The sequence below is a fragment of the Microtus oregoni genome, unplaced genomic scaffold (genome assembly GCF_018167655.1).
Source record: "Microtus oregoni isolate MIOR12 unplaced genomic scaffold, Mior012 000007F_ref0000211, whole genome shotgun sequence".
In the NCBI taxonomy this organism is placed as follows: domain Eukaryota; kingdom Metazoa; phylum Chordata; class Mammalia; order Rodentia; family Cricetidae; genus Microtus; species Microtus oregoni.
The window spans coordinates 53,914,598-53,940,484 of NW_024543066.1; the positions used below are offsets into that span (position 1 = coordinate 53,914,598).

The 25,887-nt window shown below is 52.4% G+C and overlaps 1 protein-coding gene across 2 annotated transcripts in view; it reads left to right on the forward strand.

Moving 5' to 3' along the window:
* Positions 1-315: 315 nt before the first annotated feature.
* Positions 316-25,887, forward strand: part of Kcnn3 (potassium calcium-activated channel subfamily N member 3) — a 148,985-nt gene continuing 123,413 nt past the window's right edge. Inside the window, exon 1 of one of the 2 annotated variants that reach the window (XM_041656246.1) lies at positions 316-1,279. In XM_041656246.1, coding sequence (XP_041512180.1) covers positions 353-1,279 — 927 coding nt within the window. In that variant the 5' untranslated portion in view covers positions 316-352. Of the gene's footprint in view, positions 1,280-2,122; positions 2,229-25,887 lie in introns of those variants that run through there. The other variant, XM_041656247.1, reaches the window with a different exon arrangement.

Below are 25,887 nucleotides of genomic sequence, written 5' to 3' on the forward strand. Positions count from 1 at the left end.
GGGCTTGGCTTGCCATATAACAGTGTCAGGAGGAGGGGAGCGAAGCTATTGAGCCAGCGAGGAGTGAAGCTGAGTCTGCCTCATACACTCCTAGAGGACCGCCTCCCGAATAGAGTTCTTTTCGCCCCTTCCTCCTTCTCCCAGCTCCTCTCCTGGCCTTTCTACCCGCCCAATACAATGCACACCCGAGTGGCAGCCCCAGAGAACTGAAGCAAACCAAAGACAGAGGACTGGAGCGAAGACACTTCTGGTGGGGAAGCTTGGATGCCTGGCTTTCTTTGAGGTCATCTTTGGAACAAGGGTGGCTTTGGGGTGGAGGGTCGTGCTGCAGGGAACCCAGCCAGGCCCCAAGATGGACACTTCTGGGCACTTCCATGACTCGGGGGTGGGGGACCTGGATGAAGACCCCAAGTGTCCCTGTCCATCCTCTGGGGATGAGCAACAGCAGCAACAGCAACCGCCACCACCGCCAGCGCCACCAGCAGTCCCCCAACAGCCTCCAGGACCCTTGCTGCAGCCTCAGCCTCCGCAGCCGCAGCAGCAACAGCAGCAGCAGCAGCAACAGCAGCAGCAGCAGCAGCAGGCTCCACTGCATCCCCTGCCTCAGCTTGCCCAACTCCAGAGCCAGCTTGTCCATCCTGGTCTGTTGCACTCCTCTCCCTCGGCTTTCAGGGCTCCTACTTCAGCCAACTCCACCGCCATCCTCCACCCTTCCTCCAGGCAAGGCAGCCAGCTAAATCTCAATGACCACTTGCTTGGCCACTCTCCAAGTTCCACAGCCACAAGTGGGCCTGGTGGAGGCAGCCGGCACCGGCAGGCCAGCCCCCTGGTGCACCGGCGGGACAGCAATCCCTTCACCGAGATAGCTATGAGCTCCTGCAAATACAGCGGTGGGGTCATGAAGCCCCTCAGTCGCCTCAGCGCCTCTCGGAGAAACCTTATCGAGGCCGAGCCTGAGGGCCAACCCCTCCAGCTCTTCGGTCCCAGCAACCCCCCAGAGATTGTCATCTCCTCCAGGGAGGATAACCATGCCCACCAGACTCTACTCCATCACCCCAACGCTACCCACAACCACCAGCATGCTGGCACCACTGCCAGCAGCACCACCTTCCCCAAAGCCAACAAGCGGAAAAACCAAAACATTGGCTATAAGCTGGGACACAGGAGGGCCCTGTTTGAAAAGAGAAAGCGACTGAGTGACTATGCTCTGATTTTTGGGATGTTTGGAATTGTTGTTATGGTGATAGAGACCGAACTGTCTTGGGGTTTGTACTCAAAGGTAGGGGCTGTGGTTTCTCTTTATACCTTCAACAAAAGGAGTATGTAGAGGAGAGAGAGAGAGAGAGAGAGAGAGAGAGAGAGAGAGAGAGAGAGAGAGATTTCCTTTGCTTAGTTACAGGGAACACCCTAACTTCCCGTGGTTTTCCTCCTTGGTCCTCTGAGAATCCCTTCTCCGCTCCCTTTGTAGGGACAGCCCATACACTGTGTCTGATTTGTGCTCCCTTTGTAGGGAGCATTACAGAATCCCTTCTGAGAATCGCTCCTTTCCCCTCCAGGCTCACTCGTACTAAAGCATAACCCAGCAGCTTAACACACCAATTAATTACCCTCTGCCTTGATGTGGCTGCCAGTTCCTGCGACTTCCCTCCTTTCCTCCCCTCCCTGCTCCACTCCATTTTCCCCGGGATAAAAAAGAAATAAATGTCTGGCTGGGGGTAGGGATCCTGTACCATTCCCCAAGCACCCCCCCCCCCCTTCCCAAGTTTCTATACTCCTTCCCAGGGAGACTCCAGGGCGAGTCTCTCCCAGGGGCACCAGGTTAAAAATACAGGGGGAGGAAATCAGCAGTCCCTTCCTTCAGGAAAGAGGACTCAGAATAAACCTGCCGCTGCCTTGTAAACACGCCCTGATAAAAATGGCTACAGGTGTTATCCAAGCAGAGCAGATGGGCACCGCCTTGGCATCACGGGGAGAGCGCCTCTCCTTAGGAGATGACAGGGCTTTCCCGGCAGCGGGGCGGCCGCGGGAGCCAGCACCCCCCCGGCTCAGCCCCGGCTCTTCCCTCCCACCCCAATTCCTTCTCCTTGGGATAAATAAAGATGAGTGTACACGAGAGTGCACACTGGATGGAGAGTGGCAGGCACTGTCTTGTGTGGGGGGCTCCACTGCCCCAGCCTTTCGGTCGGAGGAAAAGAGCTCCTTCCCAGAGGGCAAGGAGGTCGAGGAAGGTGGGTTTTTGCCGATGTTGTATTTGCCAGGAAGCTGCTGTCTGGAGGGCTTGGAGATGCAGGGAATTGTTGGACAAGTGGTTCCCCCCACTGTACCCTCTGGCCCCAGTTTGTTGGTGTTTGCATTTGTGTGAATACGCGTGTCTCTGTGCACTTGTGTGAGTGCCTGCTTGCTGTGTGGATTCCTGTATTTATTTGTCATTTTGGACATGGGCTGGCTGGGCTTGCTGGGCTGGCTGGTGGGGAGTTGGGAGGGGCTCAGCTGTTGGAGGTTTCAAATAGAGCCTGTTTCAGGCAGAGCACAGCTGCTGGAGACTGTCACATTCCTTCTTGAGATCTAGTCACAAAAACCTGGGAGTCACTGATCAGATTTCCCCCATTCCCAGAGTCTGACTTGAACCCAGGATGGGCAGTGTTCCTTGTCAGGCAACCGGCATGGGCAGAGTCCTCCAGGGACCTGCTGCTCTGCAGGGGCTGCTCGAACCAGAGCACTTGGAAGCTGCTTTAGTCTAAATAGCTCATGGTTGAACAGACCTCTCCACGAGCGGAGAGTGGGGTTTCCCCTGGAAGCCCAGCTCACTTAGTCATTCCCTGTAATGAGAGTCTGCAGTCCCTCTGCCCCTGCCTTCTCAGAACCGCCTCTCCTGCTGTGTGCTCTGCCTGGGAGATGGCTGGCAACCACCCCTGGGAATCGGGAGCCCTTGCTAGGGGAAACCCATGGAAGCCCATATCCCGGGGGTGTGGGGTGGCACCGCATGTTTAGTGTTCCCCGGGGTGGCTTTCCTAGGAGTAGATGCTCCGAGCATGGGATCCATGGTCATTTGTCTGGATGTGTTGGGAGGGTGGCCACCAGGCAGGGATGAGCTAGCTTCTCTGACGGAGTACTCATGGGAAGAGGCTTCCCCAGGAAGGGAAGCGAGAAGTGATGGCAGGGTGAGATGACCTTGGGGGTGTGCTTCCCCCACTTCGAAGACAGGCTTCTCTGTGCTGATGGCACCCAGGGACGGTGGGTCAGAAGCTCCTGCTTACCTCAGCTGGTGAGGTGGCCACTTCCTGTGTACTTTGGGTACAGGATTGGAACAACAGAATGTTTAACGAGGCCATGGAGGCAAACAGGATCATATTGAAGAATGGGACCAAAGCTGGAGTCCCAGCTCGGCCACTGTTGTGTGACAAGTCACGTGCAAGTCCCTTCCAGCTTCCAGGTGGGGATAGCTCAAGGCCCTCCATAGCTCCTCTCAGGAGGAGGGGTCTGCTGGAGCTGCTTGCGATGACCAAGGAGAGAGATACGGTCTTCCTCTGTAGTCTAACTCTGCCTCTGGAGTTAGGAGAAAAGTTCCGCAAAGCATCTGGGTCTGATTGGAGACCATCTTCAAACATGAGGCAGCTGTTGGGGAGAGGTGTCAGTCTTGGGGGTGGGTGGGGCATGGGCTTTGGGACAGAAGAGCTCAGAGAGGGTCAGGACAGATGAGTGACTCTCCTTGGCTGGAGGTCTTGCGTGCTTGCCTGGCTCTGATGGTTCTGGAAGCCAAGACCAGACCAGGTACCCAGTCATTTCAGGTGATCCTGCATCTACGGTGGCTGTTTCTGCTTAAATGGCTGATGGTCTGTAACCTGTGCCTTAGCCAGCCCCGAAGTTCTCTGCTTTATCTCACAAGGTTACACCTTTCTATTCACCTGTCCTTGGCTGCTGTCTGCTGCCGGGGGAGTAGTGCACCACGCAGGCCCCGGGCGGCGGGGAGAAGAGCAATGTGGCGGGTACCCTGAGCGTGCTCCAGGTTGTTGCAGCAAGGAGCCAGTGTGAGGAGGCTGAGAAATGGGGACAAAGTGCTTCCCAGCTCCCACCCTCACAGGCTGTAGGCGATGGCACTGGAAAGAGGGGAGGTTCTACTGAGAACGGGAGGTGAAAACCCAAGCAGGGAGGGGGCTGCCTCCCAGGCCCTCAGAGGTACTAGGCTGTCTCTGAACTGAATGGGACTCTAGTTTGTTCCTGCTTGCCTTCCTTCTCCCCCATCTCCCCACCCTTCTCTGTTCCTCCTGCCTCTCTTCCCTCTCCTCCTCACTCATCCTCCCCCATCGTCGTCTTTAGTAGATGAGTAGTTTCTTATCTGGAGACCTAGACAACAGGAAAGGGCAGAGTCTAGGGATTCTGCTTGGAAATCTTGGCGATCCATCTCTACCTTTCAGACTCCCTCTAACTGTTAGAGCCGCGCATGGTTAGGGCAATGAGGATTTAGGTGCTTTTCTTACCGTGTTCTCTATTTTCTTCTGGAGCTGGGTTGGCCCACACAGCCCTGTTGCCTTGAGCGGACAGTAATTCACTCTCTACTGGGAGAGCCTGGCCTGCTCTCCCTCCTCTACAGCCCGACAGACCATCAGGCCTTAGCCTGTGGCTGCTTCCGCAGGAAGTCTGATGTGCTGGGCAGGAGAGCAGCTGTCTGTTTCCATGGATTTTGCACAGTTTCCAACAGCTTCCCCATCCCCAGCCTAGGGATCCGCCTGAGCTTCGTCTCTGCCCCTTGTCCCTCTTGCTCGACTTCTTTTCTTTCTGCTCCTTCTGATACCCCTGTTTGTCCTGTCACTAGGACGCAGATGTAGGAACCCCTGTCTGCTCCTTCTGATACCCCTGCTTATCCTGTCACTAGGACGCAGATGCAGGAACCCCTGTCTGCTCCTTCTGATACCCCTGCTTATCCTGTCACTAGGACGCAGATGCAGGAACCCCTGTCTGCTCCTTCTGATACCCCTGCTTATCCTGTCACTAGGACGCAGATGCAGGAACCCCTGTCTGCTCCTTCTGATACCCCTGCTTGTCCTGTCACTAGGACGCAGATGCAGGAACCCCTGTCTGCTCCCCTGGTGGCCTTTCTCACTTCTTTTTACTTTTCCTTCTTTGGACCAATCAGTGAGCTGCCACCTAAGGGAACTAGTTCTGCTGGGCACCTTGAAGAGGTCTCTGATTAATACTCTTCAGAGAATGGTGGCGACTAGGCCTATCTCTTTTCTGGCCTCACAGAGAACAGAGAAGCCCCTCCAGCCTTCAGCTGGAGTGACTGATAGTATTCTAGGATTTATTTTTGGGCCTTGTAGGGTGTGTGTGGGGAGGTGGTAGCCACAGCTTCACACTGTAGGTAACACTCTACTGAACACATCCCCGACACTCCAAGAACCTCAGTTCTGATCCTCTGCCCTCCTGGGAAGAGAGGTCCTAGCTGCAGCAGGGCAGAGAGTACCGGACTTCACAGGACGGACAGCCCTGCCTTTTCCTCTCCAGCCCAAGTGCTACTTGAGGTTAGGCAAGTGGTCACTGGACCATTGGTTTCTGGTGGATTTGGGGGGCACCAGTAACTGTGATTTCAGGCATGCTGGGGTAGTAGGAATAGGGCAGACCCTTGGGTAAACCCCCTGCAGGATGCCCCCCCCCCCCCCGTGAAGGCAGGAGACTTGATTTGAAAAAGGGCACTTTGGCTGTAGGCAGGACCCTGAGAGCTGGTAGCCAAAGGCCTCAGGTCTGTATTTTATTGTCACAGGGCATACTGGCAGTGCTAGCCCAGGGGAGGGCAAGCGGATCCGACAGCGTGAAGCAGCCACAACCCTGCCCCCATGGTGACCATTTGTTTATATTCTTTGTGGACAGTGAGCAAAGAAGTCAAACCTTTGTAACCTATACGGCTACTGCTAAGTCGTCATACGCTTTCCCTTGCATGTCACCCCACTATTTATAACTGTCCTAGGGACAGACTTTCCTTCCCCACAGGCGGTATCATGGGTGCCGGGCACTGAGACAATGGCTGGGCATTTGTCTCCTGAATAAGCTAATCAGAAAGCTACTCCATGGCCCTTTACTCCCTTCTTTAGCTTCCAGGAAGGAGGATGTATGAGGACATCCTCAAAAGATCCTCTTTAAAAAATTAGGTAGAGAAAAACAACAAAATTTGAGTAACCTGTGTTGTGATTCTGAGGCTCCAGTGGATATGTGAAATCAGAGCAGAGAGCTTAGGCTCCGGACCAGTTATTTATGAAACACAGTGAGGGAAAAATGAGGTGTGTGTGTGTGTGTGTGTGTGTGTGCGCTGCGCGCGCGCGCGTGTGGTTGTGAGGGCGGCTATATATTGATACAGTATTCCCTTTCTTTGCTCGGTGACAGGACACTAGAGCATTTGTTGGTAGTTGTTTTTCTTTCAGAACCCCAAAGAGAGAGAGAGAGAGAGAGAGAGAGAGAGAGAGAGAAAGCAGAAAGCCTTCAATTCCTCTTTAAATCATGAGGGTGGGAAATTCTAAGACTGCGCTGTTCTCAGGAGCCTTGGGGAGGAAAATTCTAGTGCCTTTTTTTGTGCGGGAAGTCCGGAGGAGGCTAATGGGTTTTCAAGGCCCCCTCCCCTTGTCATTCCACCCCCAGGTGCTCCGGAGTCAAGGGAGGCTGGGGGCAGGGACCACACTGTTTCTGCCCCACACTGCTCCTGCGTGAATCATTGCTGAGTGACAGGCGAGGGAAGGCGAGGACCTTTTCTTAAGTAGATGACTTTACACCCCAGAGTCCTAGAAGTAGGTGGTACTGGAGGCACCCTAGGCTATGCAGATGAAATCTCTCACTAAACTAACGCTGCCAGTGGGTGTGGTATTGAGATAAGAACCCTGCCCTTTTGACTCCTGAGTTTAAGCTCTTCTGTGCTGGTGGCAGCGGATGGTTTGCTTGTATTTCTGTGTGTTTCCACTGTGGTGTTTCAGTGCAGAACCTTGTACATGTTTAGGTAAGCCCTCCGCTGCTGAACTAGCTTCCCTGCCCAGATTGCTTCTCTCTGCGTGTGCTGTGTTCTAGCATATGCGCACGTGGGGTTGGAGGTCAGTGCTGGCTGTCTTTTTTATTTTGTGGCAGGGTCTCTCACTGAACCTAGAGCTCACCCAGTCAGCTAGTGGAGCAGCCTATGAGCTCAAGGGCTCTTGTGTCTGCCCTCACCTGTATCCCATCTACCCCTGCACCCTGGTTTTATGTGGATTTTAGGGATTGAACTCAGATCCTTATGCTTGTATGGAAGAGGTTTGACTGACTGAACCAACGGCCCCCCTGCACCCCCACCCCTGATTTATTCTTTTTTAAAAATTTTATCTTTTAAAGAAAGAAAACAAACTATCTTTTTTCCATTTTATCTACCAATCCCAGTACCCATTCCCTCCCCTCCTCCCATTCCCTTCACCTCCCCACCCCCCCATCCACTCCTCTGAGAGGGTAAGGCACATTGCTTTGGAGAAGGTCCAAAACCCTTCCTACTATATCTAGGCTGAACAAGGTACCCTGATATGTTCTTAGAAAACACAGATCAAGATCTATGGGCCAGAGACCAGAGATACAAAATGTTGGGGCAGGAGAAGCTTGACCAAGAGACAGGCCGAAGGGCTTGATTGGAATGGGAGCTGCTGGTGGAGAGACCCAGAAAAAAGATTCTACAGCCTGGGTTCAGGGTGAGGTTGTGGGCAGGCCCATGGTGGGTCCTTGAGATGTTTTCTCTATGGGGGTGTGGTCGTATACTGTCAGGGTGACCCTGGATAAATTGTGAGGATGTTGTTGTGGAGATTACAGGGAAAAATGAGAATTTGCCTTGTAGAGGCTTGTGGTAGGTGTCTACCACAGCACCGTTGCCGCCTGAGAGCCAGTGGGGCCCAAAATATCCATGTTACCTTGTTCCCTCTTGCCTGGATCTTCTCTTAGTCATCTCCTTTCTTTTCCTGTGCTGGCTGCAAGGTGGTACTAGGGAGTGGGGCTCAGTATCGTATATCTGCCTGGCAGAGCCCATCTGCTTCCCGGCATGGTCCCCACGGCGGCTCAGAGCCATTACAGCCCACTGTGAGAACCACTAGACCCCCTTCTTAGATGGTTCTAGGATGGAGTTCAGGGCTCTGCTACACTATTAGCTCGCTCTTTCTTTCTTTCTTTCTTTCTTTCTTTCTTTCTTTCTTTCCTTCTTCCCTCCCTCCCTCCCTCCCTCCCTTTCCCCCAACCCAGAGAATCTCTGAGGATTTCTCCATTGTCTATTCTAGAATGTTTTTCTTTCTTGAGTCCGTTTCCCTCTCTCCATCTGTGCGGTCAGCACAGTCAGTGCTGAAGAGGGCCTGCTCTCTCTTTAAGGAGCCCCAAGGAGGTGCTGGTACTTGGTGCTTCTTGCTTGTTTTGTGATTGTTCTCAACTCACTCAAACTTAACAAATGCACTCCTTTTCTGCCACCAGGCCATGTTCCCCCACAAGGACTGGCTGAGCCATTGTCCTCAAAGCCACATTCCCCAGGGGTATCTTGTGGGCAGCCAGACAGCCAGACAACATTGATCCAGGGTGGACGGTTTATAGTGTTGGCGCTTGGGAACACTATGAGGGAGACAGTAACTCGGGCTGGAGTTATTGGGGACTCCCCGTAGAAGGTGGGGTGGTCACTGAAGGACCAGAGCTGTAATGGAAAGAGGAACTCAGTTTTGAGGGTGAGAACTGTAGGCAGAGGGGATGGAGTGTGTGGGAAACAAAATTGGCCACGCAGGGTATTGTGAAGATGTCCTAGGATGTGTGTACAAAGGCAGATGGGAGGAAAGAGAAAATTGTGCAAATTGTTGGGGGCTGTGCCGCGTCCTGAGAGGTTCTGAGGAGGGATCAAAACACTCCTGCCAGGGGTGTGGGCACAATGATGGAATTGCCATGAGCCCTGAAGATCCAGGGCTCTTTTCCCCCTCAAGAATGATCTTACCCGTTTATGGCCTGGTGTGGCAGTTAAGGGTTCGGAATCTACATTCATATCTTAACTCAGCAGCTGCTAGTGGTGGGAGTTTGCTGAACCCTGAGCCTGTTTATTCAGACGGTAAGAGGGAGTCCCAAACGCTCCCTATGCATGGCACCCAGCATCTCTCTGCAGTGTAACACCAGCAGCCTTCCCTGTACCGCAGCACGCAGCATCCTCTGTGAAGCACAGCCCCTAGTACTCAAGACGTCTGTCTGTACTGGAGTGCCTGGCCCTCTCCCGAGAGCATGGTGCCGGGAACCTTGCCCTGTAGTATAGCCCAGAGCCCAGAGTTAAGCATGCGTTGACCCTCAGCAGCTGTCTGCTAGACAGCCAAGCCTGGATACAAGTGCCCACGTCACCTGTGTACACTTTCCAGATGGCGGTGGAGAAGATGGGGTTCTAGTGAGGGGAAAGATCTCAGGAAGAGCTGAGCATGTGGCGACCCTGCCTTTATTCTCAAACACGTGCCGCCAATGTTACTGCTGGATGAACCTCAGTGTGTAAGTGAGGGGGAAGGTGGGACTGTCATGGTGGCCCGGCCTGGCCTGGCCCTCTGGAGTCTCCTCACTCAGGGTTGGCAGTCTGTGGCCTGGGCATAGCTAATTGGGTGTGGACGTCCAAATTGGACAGGTGGAGAGAGCACAAAAATAGAACCACGGGGCCAGGCTAGAGGCTGAGAGGAAGATCAGGGCACACATGATGATCTGGCAGGAAGAGACTGTGGGCTCTAGGGAAGGAACCAGTCAGGAGGCTGGCCTGGGACAGACCCAGGCCAATGGCGAGGGCTGCATCTTGGCAGTTTCCCTTCAAGACCTGAGAGGGGTGCTTAGCAGACCTTAAAAGTCTCTCCTGCCTCTTTCACCGGGCTTAGGACATAAGGCCATGCTCCCGGCCAGGCACCAGGGGGCACCAACAGTAGTTGGGTAGAGGAAGATATGCCGGGGGGGGGGGGGGGGGGGGGGGGGGGGGGGGGGAGCCGTTCTTCCCACCCCAAGGCCTGGTCACAAGATACTGGAGCTGTATTCTGAACACAGCCTTGGTGATACCAAAGGAATAACATGCAAATGGTGTGTGAAATAATATGCAAATTGCTATCTGTTATTGTGGAGTCGGCTCGTTGGGCATTTTCTTAAAGGATAAGAATGTCACTCAGTGTCAAGTCAGCATGAATGCTGGCTTAGATGGCGGGCTTGCAAGGGCTCTGTGGACGGTGTCAGCGGCTGCATGGACTGGTGTCTGTACCTTCAACCTGTGGGTTCTGCGTCTCCCAGGTAGCATGTTTAAGGCCAGTTGTTTGGTATTTAGCTTGGAGAAGTCCAAATTATGACCACCTTGCCCAAGGTCACCAGCAAGCCGGGAGGAGGCAGCAAGATCAGCGGATCTCCAGAGCCCTTTCCCTGTGGGTGGCTTGGAGCTGGAAAAGGCTGTGGGGAGCCAGGAAGAGCTGGCTGCCCTGGGTCCTAACTGCCGAGTTACCCTCAAAACTCTCTGAGCCTCAGTTTCTCCATTTATAAATGGAAGTACTGGCATTTGTAGACAGGAATACCAGCCCACTAAAAACCACATTTGGGAGCAGAGAAATAAAAGCCAGCATGGTGCTGACACCTCTCCCAGGCCGGCCATCCCTCCTGATGCCTTCGCCTGAGCTGCCACCTGCCCACGTTCCCCTGAGGTTCTACTAGCAGGGATTTTTGCTGGGTCTTCTCCCTTTTGGTTTCTGATTTTAGCAAGCTGAAGATTAGGCCCTTTTTCCTCTGCTGACTTAGCAGGTGAGACATTAACTTTGCACCAAGCTCCTACACATGGAGACATCTGAACTGCCGGCAAGGCTACAGTTCTCTTCTCGAGAGGGTAAGGTTCTGTTTTGGTTCAGGTCACTATGTTTGTAGGGGGCTCAGAGCTGGAGGCCATTGGTAAGAGAACCCTTGGAAACCTTCTGTGGGGGAGAGCTGGGGTATCCCTACCCTGGGTGGCATCATACCTGCCTGGACTGGTCAAGCTCCACCAGCCTGGCTGGGCATGCTCCTGCACAGACCCCACTTTGGTGAGGGACACAGTTTGGGGACTATCCTTCAGGACTCCAAGGCTCAGAGAGGGTGTGCAAGTTCCCTGAGAGCACCCAGTATTTTAAGTAGCAGAGGCACAGCAGGAATCCAGGGATTCCAGTTTCTGTCATGCTCCTCCTTCTCTAAGCATTCCAGGTTCTAGGAGTGGAAAGGGTCGCGTCCCCGAGGCCTAGAGTCAGCTCCAGGGATCCCTCCCGACCCAGCAAGCACATTGCTCTCTCCACCTGAAGGTGCTGAGACTTCACTGCAGACTGCAACAGTGACTGTTGAACCGAGCTCTTTGTATGGTGGAAGGTGGGATTTTAAATCTTCTTGCTGAGGGTGGAGGTGGGGGACTGAGTACAGACCGGGCTGGGACAGTAAATCACTGCCCTGCTGTTTACCTCACATACTTGAGGCACTGGGCTCCGTCCTCGTGCCCAGGATGGCAAGGAGAACACAAGTCAAGTGAGCGAGCCAGCTGGATAGGCATGGTCCCTAAGGGGCTCTTGTTCTTGGCAGTGGTGATCTTGGCCTTTGGTGTCTCTTCTGAAAGTCATGGCCTTGTGATGTTTGGAGTTCCTTCATTGGTCCATGGTTCCCAATCCTTCCTTGGTCCATGCTGTTGGCAGAGATCCTGAGGTCCCTGAAGAGTGAAATGGATGTGAACTGGGAGCCAGTCTTAGATGGAAGCTGAGTCTGGGGAGTTTCCTCATAGGCAGGTGGCTTCATAGACAATGCTTCTGTCCCAGCAGCGTGGGAGAATATGCTGCTGGCTTAAAGTGGATGCGTCCATGGGAATAACACCAGAGCCATCGGGATGGCTCAGAGGATAAGGACACTTTCTGATTCTTTAAGTTCAGTCCCCAGGACTGACATGGTAGGAGGGGAGAATCAGCTTCCATAAGTTGTCCTCTGATGACCGCGCATACTCCCCTAAATAAGTACATAAATGTAATTTAAAAAATTCTAAGTGGATAGCCATGTCTAATTTGGTGGTGGAAAAAGGAGACAGAACTGGGAGAAGATAATGAGTCTCTCCGAAGTCTCTACTCCTGTCTCCATACACCGCCTTAGCGCCTCGCAACAGTGTATGAGGTGGACGTAATCGGCCCCACTTCAGGAGTGATGTGGTCTTGCCCAGGGAATTGCAGTTAGGGCATCAGAGCTGAGCCTTAATCCAGGGCAGAGTGACTGAAGCCTGAGCCTTGATCCAGGGCAGAGTGGTTGAAGCCTGAGCCTTGATCCAGGGCAGAGTGACTGGAGCCTGAGCCTTGATCCAGGGCAGATGATCCAGGGCAGGGTGACTGAAGCCTGAGCCTTGATCCAGGGCAGGGTGACTGAAACCTCCCTGCGCAGTAGACAGGCTGTTGTAGGCTGGTTCTTGGGTGTTCTCCTTTAAGCCAAAAAGCCGCTGGGTCTTTCAGAGCCCACCTTGCTCCCTGTCCTCTTACTTTATGACTCATCGGCTCACTCACCTGGTCTTCTATCCCTGGGGTGTGTGGAGGGGTGGGCAGAACGCTGTTAGTTTAATGGACACTCCAGGAGCCAGGGACCGGGAGGGCTGGGCTCGCTCAGTCCGTGAGTTTCTGTCTGGCTCTGTGACTCTGAGCCTCCATCTCTAGGTTTGCATGTGGGAACAATGAGGATGTGTTGTGATGGAGACAAGGTGCAGTGTGGGCTTTGGGAAGGGCTATGTGAGTGCCAAATACTACATCGACCGTGTTCTCACCGAATCAACTCCCAGTGCTGGCTTCACCCCGAAACTGAGGACTAGAATGAGTCCCACTCCTTGCCTCCTCCAGGCAGAGTCGTCTGGGCCCCATGTGCCTATCGTTCTCCTGGTTTCGTGTTCTCTCTGGGTCTAAGCTCCATTCTGGCACCTGCTAGCTTTAGGAAGATGCTCCAACATCGTGACACAATGCCCTTGGTGGCTAACGGTACCCTGGCTGTTCAGGCTTCTGCGGGAAATGACGGGTTGCTGTCAGCAAGCTTGTGACCCGGCTTTTGGCCTACACTGAGCACTCCGTACTGTGGGTGGCTGGAGAGAGCCGCTCTGGCTAAGCATGGCAAGCTCGGCACCTGGAGACGGAGCAGGGAGCTGGAGGAGCCTCCCTCCGGCCATCTTGGGCTGGTTGTGGTGGCCAGGTAGACCTGGGGAGTGAACAGGAGAAAATGGTGGTACTCTGGCTGCAGGGTACTGCGCGCAATGTCTGCTGGAGGGGTGGGTGGGCAGTTATCTGCATGTCCCACATGTGAAAACCCGTGAAGGCAACGCAGCTAAGTGGATTTCCTCTCTCTCAGGAGACAGCTGAGAGACAGGCCCTTTGGCCAGGCGCCCTCACTGCTGCCTCCTCCCTGCAGGCCAGCCCTTGGCACGAGGCCTGTTTGTCTCCTGAACCCTCCTAGCAGCAGGGATTTAATCACTATAATGCAAGGAGCTGTGGCCCGAGGCCTTCTGGCAGAGGGGAAGCAGATTTGTCTTCTCACTGGGAGAGTAAAAACTGATGGAAGGGAGAGCCGTGACCCTTCCCTGGGGCGCCGAGGCTGCCAGCTTGTGGGGCTCTTTTCTGGGGATAAGGAGAGAGGAGCAGGCAGGCGGGGGTCCAGTGTTCAGCGTCAGGTTTCAATTTTCCTTCTATGAATGATTAAGCTAAGCTGCCTCTGTTTTCCCAGAAATCTTAGCAACAGACATCTGCCAAGTACCTACTATGTGCTACGTATAGCCCTTGAGAAACTTCCTGTCCAGGCAGAAAAGCGGGTACTTCTACCTGCTCTACAGATGGCTAGTGACCACCTGTGAGCACAATGCAGTGGGAAAAGCCACAGTAGACAGAAGTCCTGTCCTTGGGGACTCTCGTTTCCATAGCCGAGCCCAACAGTAAGGATGTCAGCTAGTTATAGTTTACGTCTGAAGTGCTGGGAGGGGAGGAGAGCTGGGTGGGAGGGCACAGGGCTCCAAGGGGAAGCTCGGAGGAGGCCTGGTTGAGAAGGTGATGTTTGTGATGATATGAGGTCTTTGAGCAAGCCAGGCATCCTTGGGAGTGGAATGGGTCAGGTTTATGGCTGCCAGGTCTGGATAGCCCTGTCCAACAAAAATAGAACATGAACTCTCTTGGTCCTTTTATGCTTCCCAGTAGCCATATATTTTAAAAAGTAGGACACATGAAATTTATGTTAATATTTTCATTTTATGTGATGAAACAAGATATTATAATTTCAATGCATAAGTGATGTAAAAATTTTCAATGAGATGTTTTAGCCTCTCTCTCCTGTACTATGTCTGGTGTATATCTGACAGCCCATCTCAGTCAGATGCTAAATCTTCACTGGAAACACTTAACCCGTTTTAGAGTCCATAAAATTTATAGTGAAATAAACACTCACATTGTTGCAAGCATACTTTAGAGTTTCCTAATAAATTAGTGGTGAATCAGTTTTAAATTTATAGTTCTTTATTTGGGTTCTAGGGATTGAACCCCGGGTTTCCCATGTGCCAGGCACATGCTGTACTGCTGATTTATACCCCCCAAACCTTGGCACATGCTGTACTGCTGAGCTATAGCCCCCAAACCCTGGTACGTGCTGTACTGCTGACCTATAGCCCCCAAACCCTGGTACGTGCTGTACTGCTGACCTATAGCCCCCAAACCCTGGTACGTGCTGTACTGCTGACCTATAGCCCCCAAACCCTGGTACGTGCTGTACTGCTGACCTATAGCCCCCAAACCCTGGTACGTGCTGTACTGCTGACCTATAGCCCCCAAACCCTGGTACGTGCTGTACTGCTGACCTATACCCCCCAAACCCTGGCACATGCTGTACTGCTGACCTATAGCCCCCAAACCCTGGTACGTGCTGTACTGCTGACCTATAGCCCCCAAACTCAGGCACATGCTGTATTGCTGATCTATAGCCCCCAAGCCCTGGTACATCTGTTTTCAGATGAATCACTGACCACAAAATGCACATAGAAACCGCTTGTGCTAGCCATGCCAGTGGGGCTGGTGGAACTGGTGACATCCCACAGTCAGATCTGCCTGGCTGAGCAAGGGGAAGGAGGCAGGACTTGGGGCAGATGGCATCAGGCTAGGGCTCTGAGCAGAGGCTGACGAGCTGGCTTTGGCTTTAGAGTTCGGCTCAGACAGGGAAGCCCTGTAAGAGGTGTGGGGACTTCAGGTGAGGCTGGTGGTGACCTCCACCCGGAGGTAGCTGGAAGATGATGAATGTTGGTTGGTCCTTGTGGTGTTTCTGGCGAAGCTGATGAAGTGGGGAGGTGGGTAGGAGGCAAGGGGTAGAGTGTAGCCCTAGACATTGGGAAATTTGTGCATACCATACTTGGGTTATAGAAGGTTCTTGTCCAGCCTCTTCCCATATGGATAGCTCCTCTTGCATCCCAGAGGACAGTCTGTGACAAGGTTGGCAATTAAAACAATCAAGGGATGGGCAAGATGACTCAGTGGGGGTAAGGATGTTGCTGGCCAGCCCTATCAGCCTGGAACCCACAGTGTGAAAGGAAAGAAGCTACTCCTGGCCTCCACATGTGTGTCATGGCCTGTGTGCAGCCACCAGCCCCACAACATAAGCGTTAGAAGAAGAAAACCAAACAAATCAAATAAGAGACTGTGGAGATGGTTCGGTGGCCAAGGCTCTCTCAGTACATGTGTCAGGACTCAGCTTTGAGCCCTTATAAAAATCCCAGGGCTTCTAAGGTGAGGTGGGAGGCAGAGATGGGAGAATCCCTGAAAGCTCATGGGCCTACTAGCCTGGTGTATACAGTGGTGAACAGCAAGGAGATTCTGTCTCAGGGTAGAAACTAAGGACCAATACTGAAGATTATACCCGAGAACTACACCATGCAATGTACATCCCCCACACCCCAGCCGAGACACAAATGACACACACAGAACCAAATCAAACCAACCAAAATCAAGCAAGTTATCTGTGCTTCTAGTATCTCTGGTGCTTAGTTTCCAAAGGTCACAGCAAGCCTGGGGTTTTCTGGGTCGGTCCTCATTTGAAGATCAAGTCTTCTTATTCTGGACTGACCCCAAGAACACTGATGGGTAGATCCAGGAGTGACCGAAAACTCCCTGGGTATGGATGAGAGATGACTGAAATAAGATAGGCACCAACGACTCCTAATATTTTAACACCTTCAACTCTGTGGGCACAGGTTTGTAAGGTAACTCAGAGGTGAGGCTTCGATGTCTAGAGTTGCTAGCTGACCACTGTGTGCAAAGTCGCTAGCCAACCACTGTGTGCAAAGTTGCTAGCCAACCACTGTGTGCAAAGTCGCTAGCCAACCACTGTGTGCAAAGTCGCTAGCCAACCACTGTGTGCAAAGTCGCTAGCCAACCACTGTGTGCAAAGTCGCTAGCCAACCACTGTGTGCAAAGTCGCTAGCCAAACACCGTGTGCAGTCGCTAGCCAACCACCGTGTGCAAAGTCGCTAGCCAACCACCGCGTGCAAAGTCGCTAGCCAACCACCGTGTGCAAAGTCGCTAGCCAACCACTGTGTGCAAAGTCGCTAGCCAACCACTGTGTGCAAAGTCGCTAGCCAACCACCGTGTGCAAAGTCGCTAGCTAACCACTGTGTGCAAAGTCGCTAGCCAACCACTGTGTGCAAAGTCGCTAGCTAACCACTGTGTGCAAAGTCGCTAGCCAACCACTGTGTGCAAAGTCGCTAGCTAACCACTGTGTGCAAAGTCGCTAGCCAACCACTGTGTGCAAAGTCGCTAGCCAACCACTGTGTGCAAAGTCGCTAGCCAACCACTGTGTGCAAAGTCGCTAGCTAACCACCGTGTCCAAAGCTTACTGATGGTCCCAGAGCTCTCAGGGACTCCAAGCGATGCCCCTCTAAAGGTTTCCTTTATAGTGGTGGAAAAAGGGCAGGAATGGCTTTAAAGGTATTCTCCCGGTCTCTTGGTGTCTGATGGTTGGCCTTAGAGGGTGGGAGGGTCTTGGTATCTGTGGGCCAGCTCCCCTAGTTGGGTGGCCAGGCATGCTGGGTGAGGGCCTTCTGACCCCTTCAGAGTTGGACCCTGCCACTAGTTGACCATAAGACTGTAGTAACTGAATCTTCAACTGTTAGTGGTGCAGGCGAGAGTGATGTTAAGGGATTATGGTGATCTGCTGGTTCACAGATGCTGATTCCTCCGTACACGAGGCATTTCAGGAGTCCTGTGCACAGGCTTCTCTGGCCTTTGGGTGGAGAGAGATGTCGTGTCTGGGACTGGGATGTGGGTGAGGAACAAAAGGTGGGGAGACGGCAACAAGGGGACCCGGGATCTAACTGACCTTTGACCCAAGGCTTTCCACCTGAGGAGCTTTGGCAGACATGTAGCAGAGCCCAGAGCCATGTTTGGTTATCCCAACCAGGGAAGGATTTGACAGACACCTAGTGGGCAGGGGCCAGGGATACTCACCGAAGCGAGGCATTACCTGGTTCCAACAGCAGATGACGAGGAAGCTGGGTATGACTTGTCACCGGGACAATGGGAGGATGAAATGCCATCCTAAGTGCAGTGTGACACTTGTCTGCCTTCTCTGGGATGAGGGACTAGGACTTGAACATGAATTTTGTTGTTTGTTTTGAGGGTCTCACTATGTAGGCCACTGCTGGCCCAGCACTTGCTATATTAACCAGGATGGCCTCAAACCTCAGAGGTTCACCTGCCTCTGCCTCCTGAGTGCTGGGATTCAAGGCGTGTGCTACCACACCAGACTCTCGGACTTGGATCTAAGTTCTGAGTTCATGTTCAGGCCCCTCTGGAGTTCGTTCTTTGTTTATGATCTCTGTGTCTTTATATCCTTGGAGGTTTTCCCTGTAGATGAGCCTGGGGTGTGAGCCACATGGGAGCCCGTGAGAAGGAAAGATGTAGGGGCCTCTCCAGGAACCCCTCTTGCCTCTGAGAGGCCTCAGATGTTGCCCCCTTCATCTTGGTCTTTTTTTTTTCTTTCTTTCTGAGAGCAGGTGGAGCTGTAGTCTCCATTTAAGAAAGAGAATTTGCAGGACTCTTACTTCTGTGCTTGTGAGTGGGAGACTTAGCTGGCTGAGTGGCAGGTTTCCTGACATGGGGAAACAGCTGGTGTGCCAGTCTGGGTCCATCTAGAAGCCTCTTGAGATTGCGTTGGTCAGTGTTCTCCAGGTCTACCTTGGGAAGCAAGTTCTTGTACTGAGCTCTGTACAACCCCTGGGAAAGACAGATGGAGAGAAGTAGGTGCTGACACACAGAAGCTCGGAAGGCCTCCCACTGGGAGGACTCTCACTGATGTTTGCTCTTTGCTAGGGGCTGACCCTGGTGACACTGGGAACACCGAGATGGATAGTATATGATTGGGGGTATGCAGGCTGTGGTCGCTTGGAGGCTTGCAGACAGCTATGAACTCCACAAGGTCCCTCCCTCCTTACAGGTGTGCTGTGAATCTGAATGGAGACCTCTCAGATGGACTGGGGCTTGAGGTGAGCTTCAGGGCTTCATGAGGCAGAAGTGAAAGAGTGTTCTGAGCTTGAAGGGGTGATGGCAAAGGGAGGTTACAAGACCCCAAATTGGAGAGTGCTAGGTGTTCTGGGAGGACCTGAGGAGGCAGGTTTCTCTGGGAGTGAAAAAGAACGGACCAGAATGGGACAGGGGTTCTCTGGTCTTCACATACCAGACTGAGGGGTTTGCATGCTTGTTGAAAGGCATAAGGAGCAGGGCTGTAGTGCGGTGAAGTTTTGGCACAGAGAACAGTGGTAGGAAGAAACTGGCTGTGAGGTCAGGGCTTGAACCAGACAGGGGCAGTGGGCAAGGAGAAGGTAGAAGATGATAAGTCGCACATGGTGGCCATCCTCCCTCCGGCCCAGGATTTCCGAGGCTGTGTGTGAAGGCTGATACAAGTCCTGTGGCTTGGGTACCTCCCTATTCTGCTCAAAATCCAGCCCTTTCTTGGAGGACAGGCATCAGTGAGCAGCCAGGCAGCCTGCTGTCCCAAAGAGTCGGGTGGCAGAATGCCCACACCACCCGGCACCAATTGGCACCAGCGCCCTGGCTGGGGGCTCTCCTTCTGGAACCCATCAGTACTGGCTTCCAGCCAGACCCGATGGAGATGGAGACACCCTCTTCCTGCATGTTTTCAAAGATCCGGGCGGAGTGGCGACAGCATACAGAGACAGCCCCATCCCCCTCCCTAGGCTCATGTATAGCGGAGAAGTGTCTGACTACACATGGGGGCAAGTGGGCAATGATCGGGACTCCCTGATTAACCCTTGCCATGGCTGTCAGAGAGGACTCGAGAACACAGGTGGAGGATTCTGGCTCGGCAACAGTCACCATTTTGAATTGTCAAGGAGTAGTGCTGGACTGAACGGGATGGGAGGCAGAGGCGGGTTATGGTTGCATTGAAGGAGAAGAGGGAGAATGAGTGGAGATGGCAGCTCCCTTAGGCTGTGGCTCTGGAGGGCTCGAGGAGTGTGGGAGGCCATCGAGGGGAAGCCTGGGGTCATCTCACGTCATGGTATATAGATGATTTTATTCTCTAACATGACCGACTTTTCAAAAATACCCATCATCCATCCCTACCAGCCACCCCATGCAGTGAGCAGAGGTGTCAGTGGGGTCAGCAAATCAGCTTAGCCTCTGGTCTTGCCTGTGTCACTGGAGACTTTCCTGGATCCCCAGTTCCTCCCTCCATCACTTTGTTTCTCAGAGGCTAGCTGGCTCTCTTTCCAAGTTGGGGCCTGACCCAGTTCAGGTCCCAGAGAAACAGAGTCCTGGCTGGCACTCTTGCCCTGATGTTCACTGTCCTCTGCCCTCTCTGTGTGTGACCTGGACAGACATGAAAGCTCTGAGGGGTGGTGTCCTGCATAGAACAGGATGGTGATGCTGCTGTCTGGGTCCTCAGGAGGATCTCAGATCAGGGGTGAGCTGGCGTCAGCGCATGGAGGCTGCCTGCAGGTATTTGGTAAGCGAACAAGGATGGGGTAGGCACGGGATGGCAGAGGTGGGTGAGAGGAGACAGGCCCAAGGGGAGGCTCACAGCAAGGAGTCTGTGATGAGGTGTCAGGAGAACAGAAAGACTGTCTTGGGGGCTGGGGGAATGCTCCAGTGTCTCCAGCACAGCAGGTGACAGGTGTGCTGTGTCAGCAGCCCCAGTGACCTGCACACCACTCAGGGGCTGCTCTTCCTTCAGTGAGTACAGTAGTTCCCAAAGGGCCGTCCCCAAATACCTTGATTACCCCCACAGTGGCAGGGGAAGCGGAGCACACGTCTCAAGGCAAGCTCTCACTGTTGCTGTGCTCTTTCCCATATGCCTTCTGGCTGCTCTCTTCTCCTGGAATTTGATCCAACCCTGTGGAAATCTGCTGCAGACTCCTAATGGCTATGGTAGACTGAGAAGTGGGGCAGATTTGTCTATTCTAGGTGTAGACCATAAGGGGCCATGTTGTCTGCAGAGATGGAAAATGAATAAAACCGACTGGAAGTTGGTCCGCTTTTTACTATGCACTTGTAAACAAGGTCTGTGGTAGTCTACTGTTCTCCAGTGGTGGGCACGGATGCTCCCGCATGCTAGAATGGAGCTGGCTAATGGTCCTTCTGCCCAGGGTCGGCATGACTGCAAACATTAAAACTCCTCAAGTCTGCTCCAGGAGGGCCCTGGATGATTTGAAAGGATTTGAAAGATGAACCCACCCAGGACTGCTTTGGGAGCCAAGGGACGAGAGAGAGGGAAAGAGAGAGAGAGAGAGAGAGAGAGAGAGAGAGAGAATGAATCTCCCTGCGAGATAAAGGCAGAGGAGTAGTGAGCAGAAGGAAGCACAGTGGCAGCTGAGCGCTGTCTGGGTCCTTGGTTGTAGGCAGAGAAGAGCATGTCTGATCTGTCTCCTGGGGACTAGCTAGCCAGCACTGGTGAGTTCCAGAAGACCTAGCTAGGGCGCTCTGGGGCTAGCAGGCAGCTTTCTGTCTTCCGTCTGGTGAGCAAAGGAGTGTCAAAGAGCTCTGGGCAGGGGCAAGGTTCACGTTTCTCTGCTCTGAATAAGAAGGGTTCTTTGAGGATCGCTGTGAGCACTTTAGGGTTGTCCCAAAGTTGTCCAAACAGGTTCCCTTGAAGGACATGATGCGTGCATGCATGTGTGTATGTGTGTGTGTGTGTGTGTGTGTTTGTGTTTGCTTTGTTTGTGTAAGAATTGCAGGAACATTTTCCCTTCGATTTGGGAGACTCAGCAGATGTACAGGGAGGAGGTGTGTTCCTGAGGCTGCCTAGTCGCAGGACAACATGCTTGTGTGTGTGTATGTGTGTGTGTGCGTGTGCACACACATGGCTCTCATGTGTGTGTTAGGCAGTGTTTGGTCTCTTTTCCAGCTGAACACCTTGAAGGGTCTTGTTTCAGAATATTCAGGCCAAGGTTACGTTTTGGAAGTGTGTCACTGCTGCAGCTGAATGTGGACATTAGTTAAGGGTGGCTTATGATCCTGTGTGGTAGGTAGGCCCTGCAGGCACAACAGCGACCTTTCGGTCCTCTCAATCCCTTTCAATTGGCAGGTGTGTCCTATTCCCTCAGAACCCATTTGGAACTGGTCAGCAGGCTAAGGGGTGTCATATGGGTTCCTGGGGCTGAGCAGCCAGGCTAGGCATAGCCCACAAACAATTCTCAGAAATTTGTGGCGCTGTCACCATGTTGGCTGAATACTGAAGAGTTGGCAGGATATGGAGTAGGCATAGAGAAGAGGTTTTATCCGGGTGTTAATTCTGAACAGTTGGCACCAGCTGCCAGAGGAGCTGTGAAGAGGAGGATTCTGAGGTGCTAGCTGCGCTCAGTGAGAAAAGTGCTGTGATTGATTTGTCATGTCTGTCATGGAAGCAGAGATGGGGAGAGGGCATGTGCTTTCCCTGCAGAAGGAATACAGAGATCCTAGACTGACTGTTAGTGAAGAACTCATACTTCGTCATATCCCAGTTTCTTCAGCCCTAACATGGGAGTGACAGGCTGATTGTAGGTACTGAGGAAGAAAATGGAGTTCAACATTTTACAAAAGGTGAAAACATGGAGTTTGGATCTCGTTGATTGGAGTCACTCAGGAGCCCAAAGTGGCTTCACAGCCATAGTACAGTCTCTGCCTCTCTGCTTGCCGTGGGCACCACAAGGACAGTGTGTAAGACACTTGATTGGCATGACTTGTGACCAGTCCTGTGCCAGGCACCTGATACTATGATACATTCTTTACTGAAGTATCAAAGAAGTGTTCGTTACATTTCTGACTGGTAGTCATTTTGTTTTTGCCGATAATTCCCCCATGTGATAATTTAAACACTGTTTTTGTATGTAATGAGGAATTTTGTTTCTGACTCTCCATTAAAGGTAGCAAAATTGCTTTATACAGTCTGAAAGCCCAACAAGATCATATACTAACAATGCATACATTATGCAAATCTGCATGGAGTTACTTAAGTTGCATAATGGGTGACTGAAGGAGGGCTGGGAAGGGGGAGGGGGAGTGGGGGTTCTTCCCATTTACCCCACAGGGTGAGTTTTCCCCGCCCATATTCACCCATATTCGTGCTTGGCCTTGAGAAGGCTGGTCCTGTTTTTTCCTATAGCTGCCTGTCCCTCTGTAGTCACCCTAACCTGCAAGACAGTCACCCAGGCAGGCACAGAGGGCCTTGTGCTTGCTTCTTAGCAGAAGGATTTCATTAACTCTCATAGACAGCTTTCCTTGAGAGGTCTCCTCGGTCATTGTCTCTCCTGTATTTGAGGCTTTGGACTTTGTTAAGCCATCGTGAATTGTGAGTCTTACAACTGGGTGGCTTTTTCTTGGGTTCTATGGGAAGTGCAGGGGAGAAGGTACCTTGGGGACACCACTCCTGATCTGTCTGCTTTCTCTATGAACATATCTGATTTTATACCTAGCTATGAGGGGTTTCAATCTTCTACTCTTTCTCCCCAACTTCCCTAACCTTTCTAAGCTCCCCTTTGTCCTACACCCTCAGGGGCTAGGACTCAAACCTGGGGTCTCCTGAATGCTAGGTACTGAGTCCCAGTCCTCACAACCCCTCTTCCCTCACGAACCTCAGGGCTTAGAATTTGACAAGGACTGATATCGAGACCAAGGGTATTTGAGGCCAGCGGATGCTCCCTGGTAGCCTGGGGATTTGGAGGGTTAAGGTTTAAGAGGTGTTGGGAACCAGATGTGTAGGTCAGGCAGGCGTGGGAGCGTCTGGGCAGTTGACTTCTCTGGATAGTGCAGAGAGTGTGCTCCGTGCAGTAGATAGGTACAAAAGTCACCTCTGGCAGAGGGTGGCTAGGGGGCTGAGTCTGCAAACAGTGTGATCAAACCTGCTCCAAGTTCTCAGTACCAGAGCTTGTGCTAGGCTCTAGGACTCTGAAGGCAGGTGCCTAGTCCTGGTACTTCATGAAGACATTAAGATTATTGCCCCATTTGTAGCAGAGTACTGGTAAGGCTCAGTCTCATAGCCAATGAGAGAGCAGCCGTGTGACTCCCAAGGCCCGTTCTCTTGACACCGAGCATCCTATCCAGATCTCTGGTGACAGGGTGTGAACAGAGGGTCTGTGCAGTGTGCTAGAACCAAGAGGAGGGATGGAGCTGGAAACACAAGTAGCAGGACATTAAAGGACAGTGGGGAGGGCCATGGGTGAGCCATGTTAGGGAGTCTAACATGCTGGCCTTGTCTTTGGGGAATGACAGAAGTTCCTTGGTGGGGGTGGGGTGGGCAGGGACATTGAGCAGAGATATCTGCCCAGACACTGGGGAGCTGTCAGGTGAGGCAGACCTGGTATACTGGCTCCTGTCTTGCTCAGATGGCCATGGTTGGGGAGGTACAGGGTGTTGCCCCTCCTGTTGGCCTGTTTGTTGAACTGGTGCATTGTTATCTCCTGCTTGGGGCTGGGTGTGTCTGAACAGTTTGTGGGCCCTTTTTCTCTGGAGTGAGGCTAAAGCTCTTCCTACATCCTCTCACGCCAAGAACGGGCCCCACAAACTTCGTGGAAGACCAGGCTGGAAGGATCCATGTGGATCCACGTGCAGAAGAGGAATCTGAGCCCCCGTGAGGGGAGCGACTTTCTTCATGTCCCATATGCAATGAAGGACTAATCATAGGCGTTCTGGTTCCCAGGTTCCTGGAGTCCTTCCTCACTTGCTCTACTTTGGGCTTGCCGCATTGCCTTCTGTGTAATGTCTATGCTCTTGACTGTATCGTCTCTATGTCCTTTTGGGTTAGGCGGCACTTAGTTCTGGAGAGATCTCAAATGATAGCGCCAGTTGATGGAGCAGAACTTAACGATTCCACGACTGCCTGGTGGGGCCATGCACACACACAGTCTGCTCTCCAGCCAAGCACAGACCCTGTGTTCAAGCTCCCGAGTCTTGGAGGAGCTCTGGTTTGGGGTTGGGGGTGGACAGTAGGGAGGTGCCCCTGGTGTTCACATTTGAGGTGTTCTGCTGACAGCTCTGAGTGTTAGAGACTGACTTTAGGCGGGCGATTTAGCCTGTTAATTTTCTCATGAATAAAATAGGATATAACAGCACCTTCTTTAGGGGTGCATAAACCCTGATACATTTTCTTTTTAAATCTGAGACGGGGTCTTTACAGCCTTCAGTGGCTTTAAATTCTCTATGTAGACAAAGTTGACCTTGCATTCAGAGGTCTGCCTGCCTCTGCCTGCCTGCCAAATAGGGGGATTTGGGTGTTTGCTACCTTGCCCAGCCCTTGCTACATTTTGGAATTACCTTGGGATCTTTTTTTTTTTTTAAAAAAAAAATGTGTTGTAAAGGAGAAACAAAAATCAACAAGTAAACAATAACCAAAAAACCCATGATGCCTGTCCCAGCCTTCTGACCGCATTGGTTGGAGTAGCCTGGACACTGGGAATTTCCCAAGTTCCTTTTGTTATTCTAGTGTGCACCAAAGTCTGGGAACCACTATCATAAGTTTGCTGGAGATTAAAGGAGATAACACAGGTTCCTGTGGCAAATTCAATAATGGAGGTAATTAGTATTCTTAGTCTTCCTCTCATTGCTTTTAATGTGAGCTTTGGTAGGAGAGGGAGGATTTCACTTTTATTCCACTGTGGGTCTGTCCTCAGCGGCCAGTTTTTACACAGAAGAGTTCCTCCCTCTTTCTGGCAATTATTTCTGCCACTTTAGGGCCAGCTTTGGTCTTCCTGATGGCTATGATTAGGTTGGGTGCCCAGAGGTGAGCAGGGATGTGCTGGACTCAATGGCAGGTGGTCAGGCCTTTCCTTGAGTCCCTTCCTGGTTGCTTTGAATCCTCAGGATAGCCAATAGAGTCAGAGCTGAAGATGCTTGCTGGATCTGTGAGAAGTTCTCGGCTGTTGCCTGGCACCAGCAGAGGCTGTGAAGGAAGACACATTTCCCCAGACTCCTCTGCTGCCCTAACAGGAAGTTGTGCATCAATGGGCTGACAGGAAGAGAATGGCTCTGCTGCTGGGAGAAGCTGATGGGGGCTGAGGGAAAACGTAGAATCTTTTGGTCCACAGTGAGGAGTCTCTTTCCTCAGGCAATTCCCCTGTTTATTTTCCTTTCAACACGAAGATTGGGTTTCGCTAACGAGGAGCCGCAGGAGGAAAGCAAGAGGGGCCTGTGCAGGTGTGGCAGTGGGGAGTTTGGTGACAAGCTGCCCTGGCTTTTGTCAGGATCCTTTCTCCCAGCCCCCTTCCTTGGGGACTGCGAGGTGACTAAGCACTCTGTGATCTCCAGTGCTTTGCTCTGTCTACCAACCCTACCTTTGCAGATGCCTTTGATTTCTGTTTCTTTTTGCCACCCTCCCTTCCCCAAAACCCCACAGTGAGTCTTTTAATAGCATAGGCCTTTTGGATCTCTAACCAATCAGTTG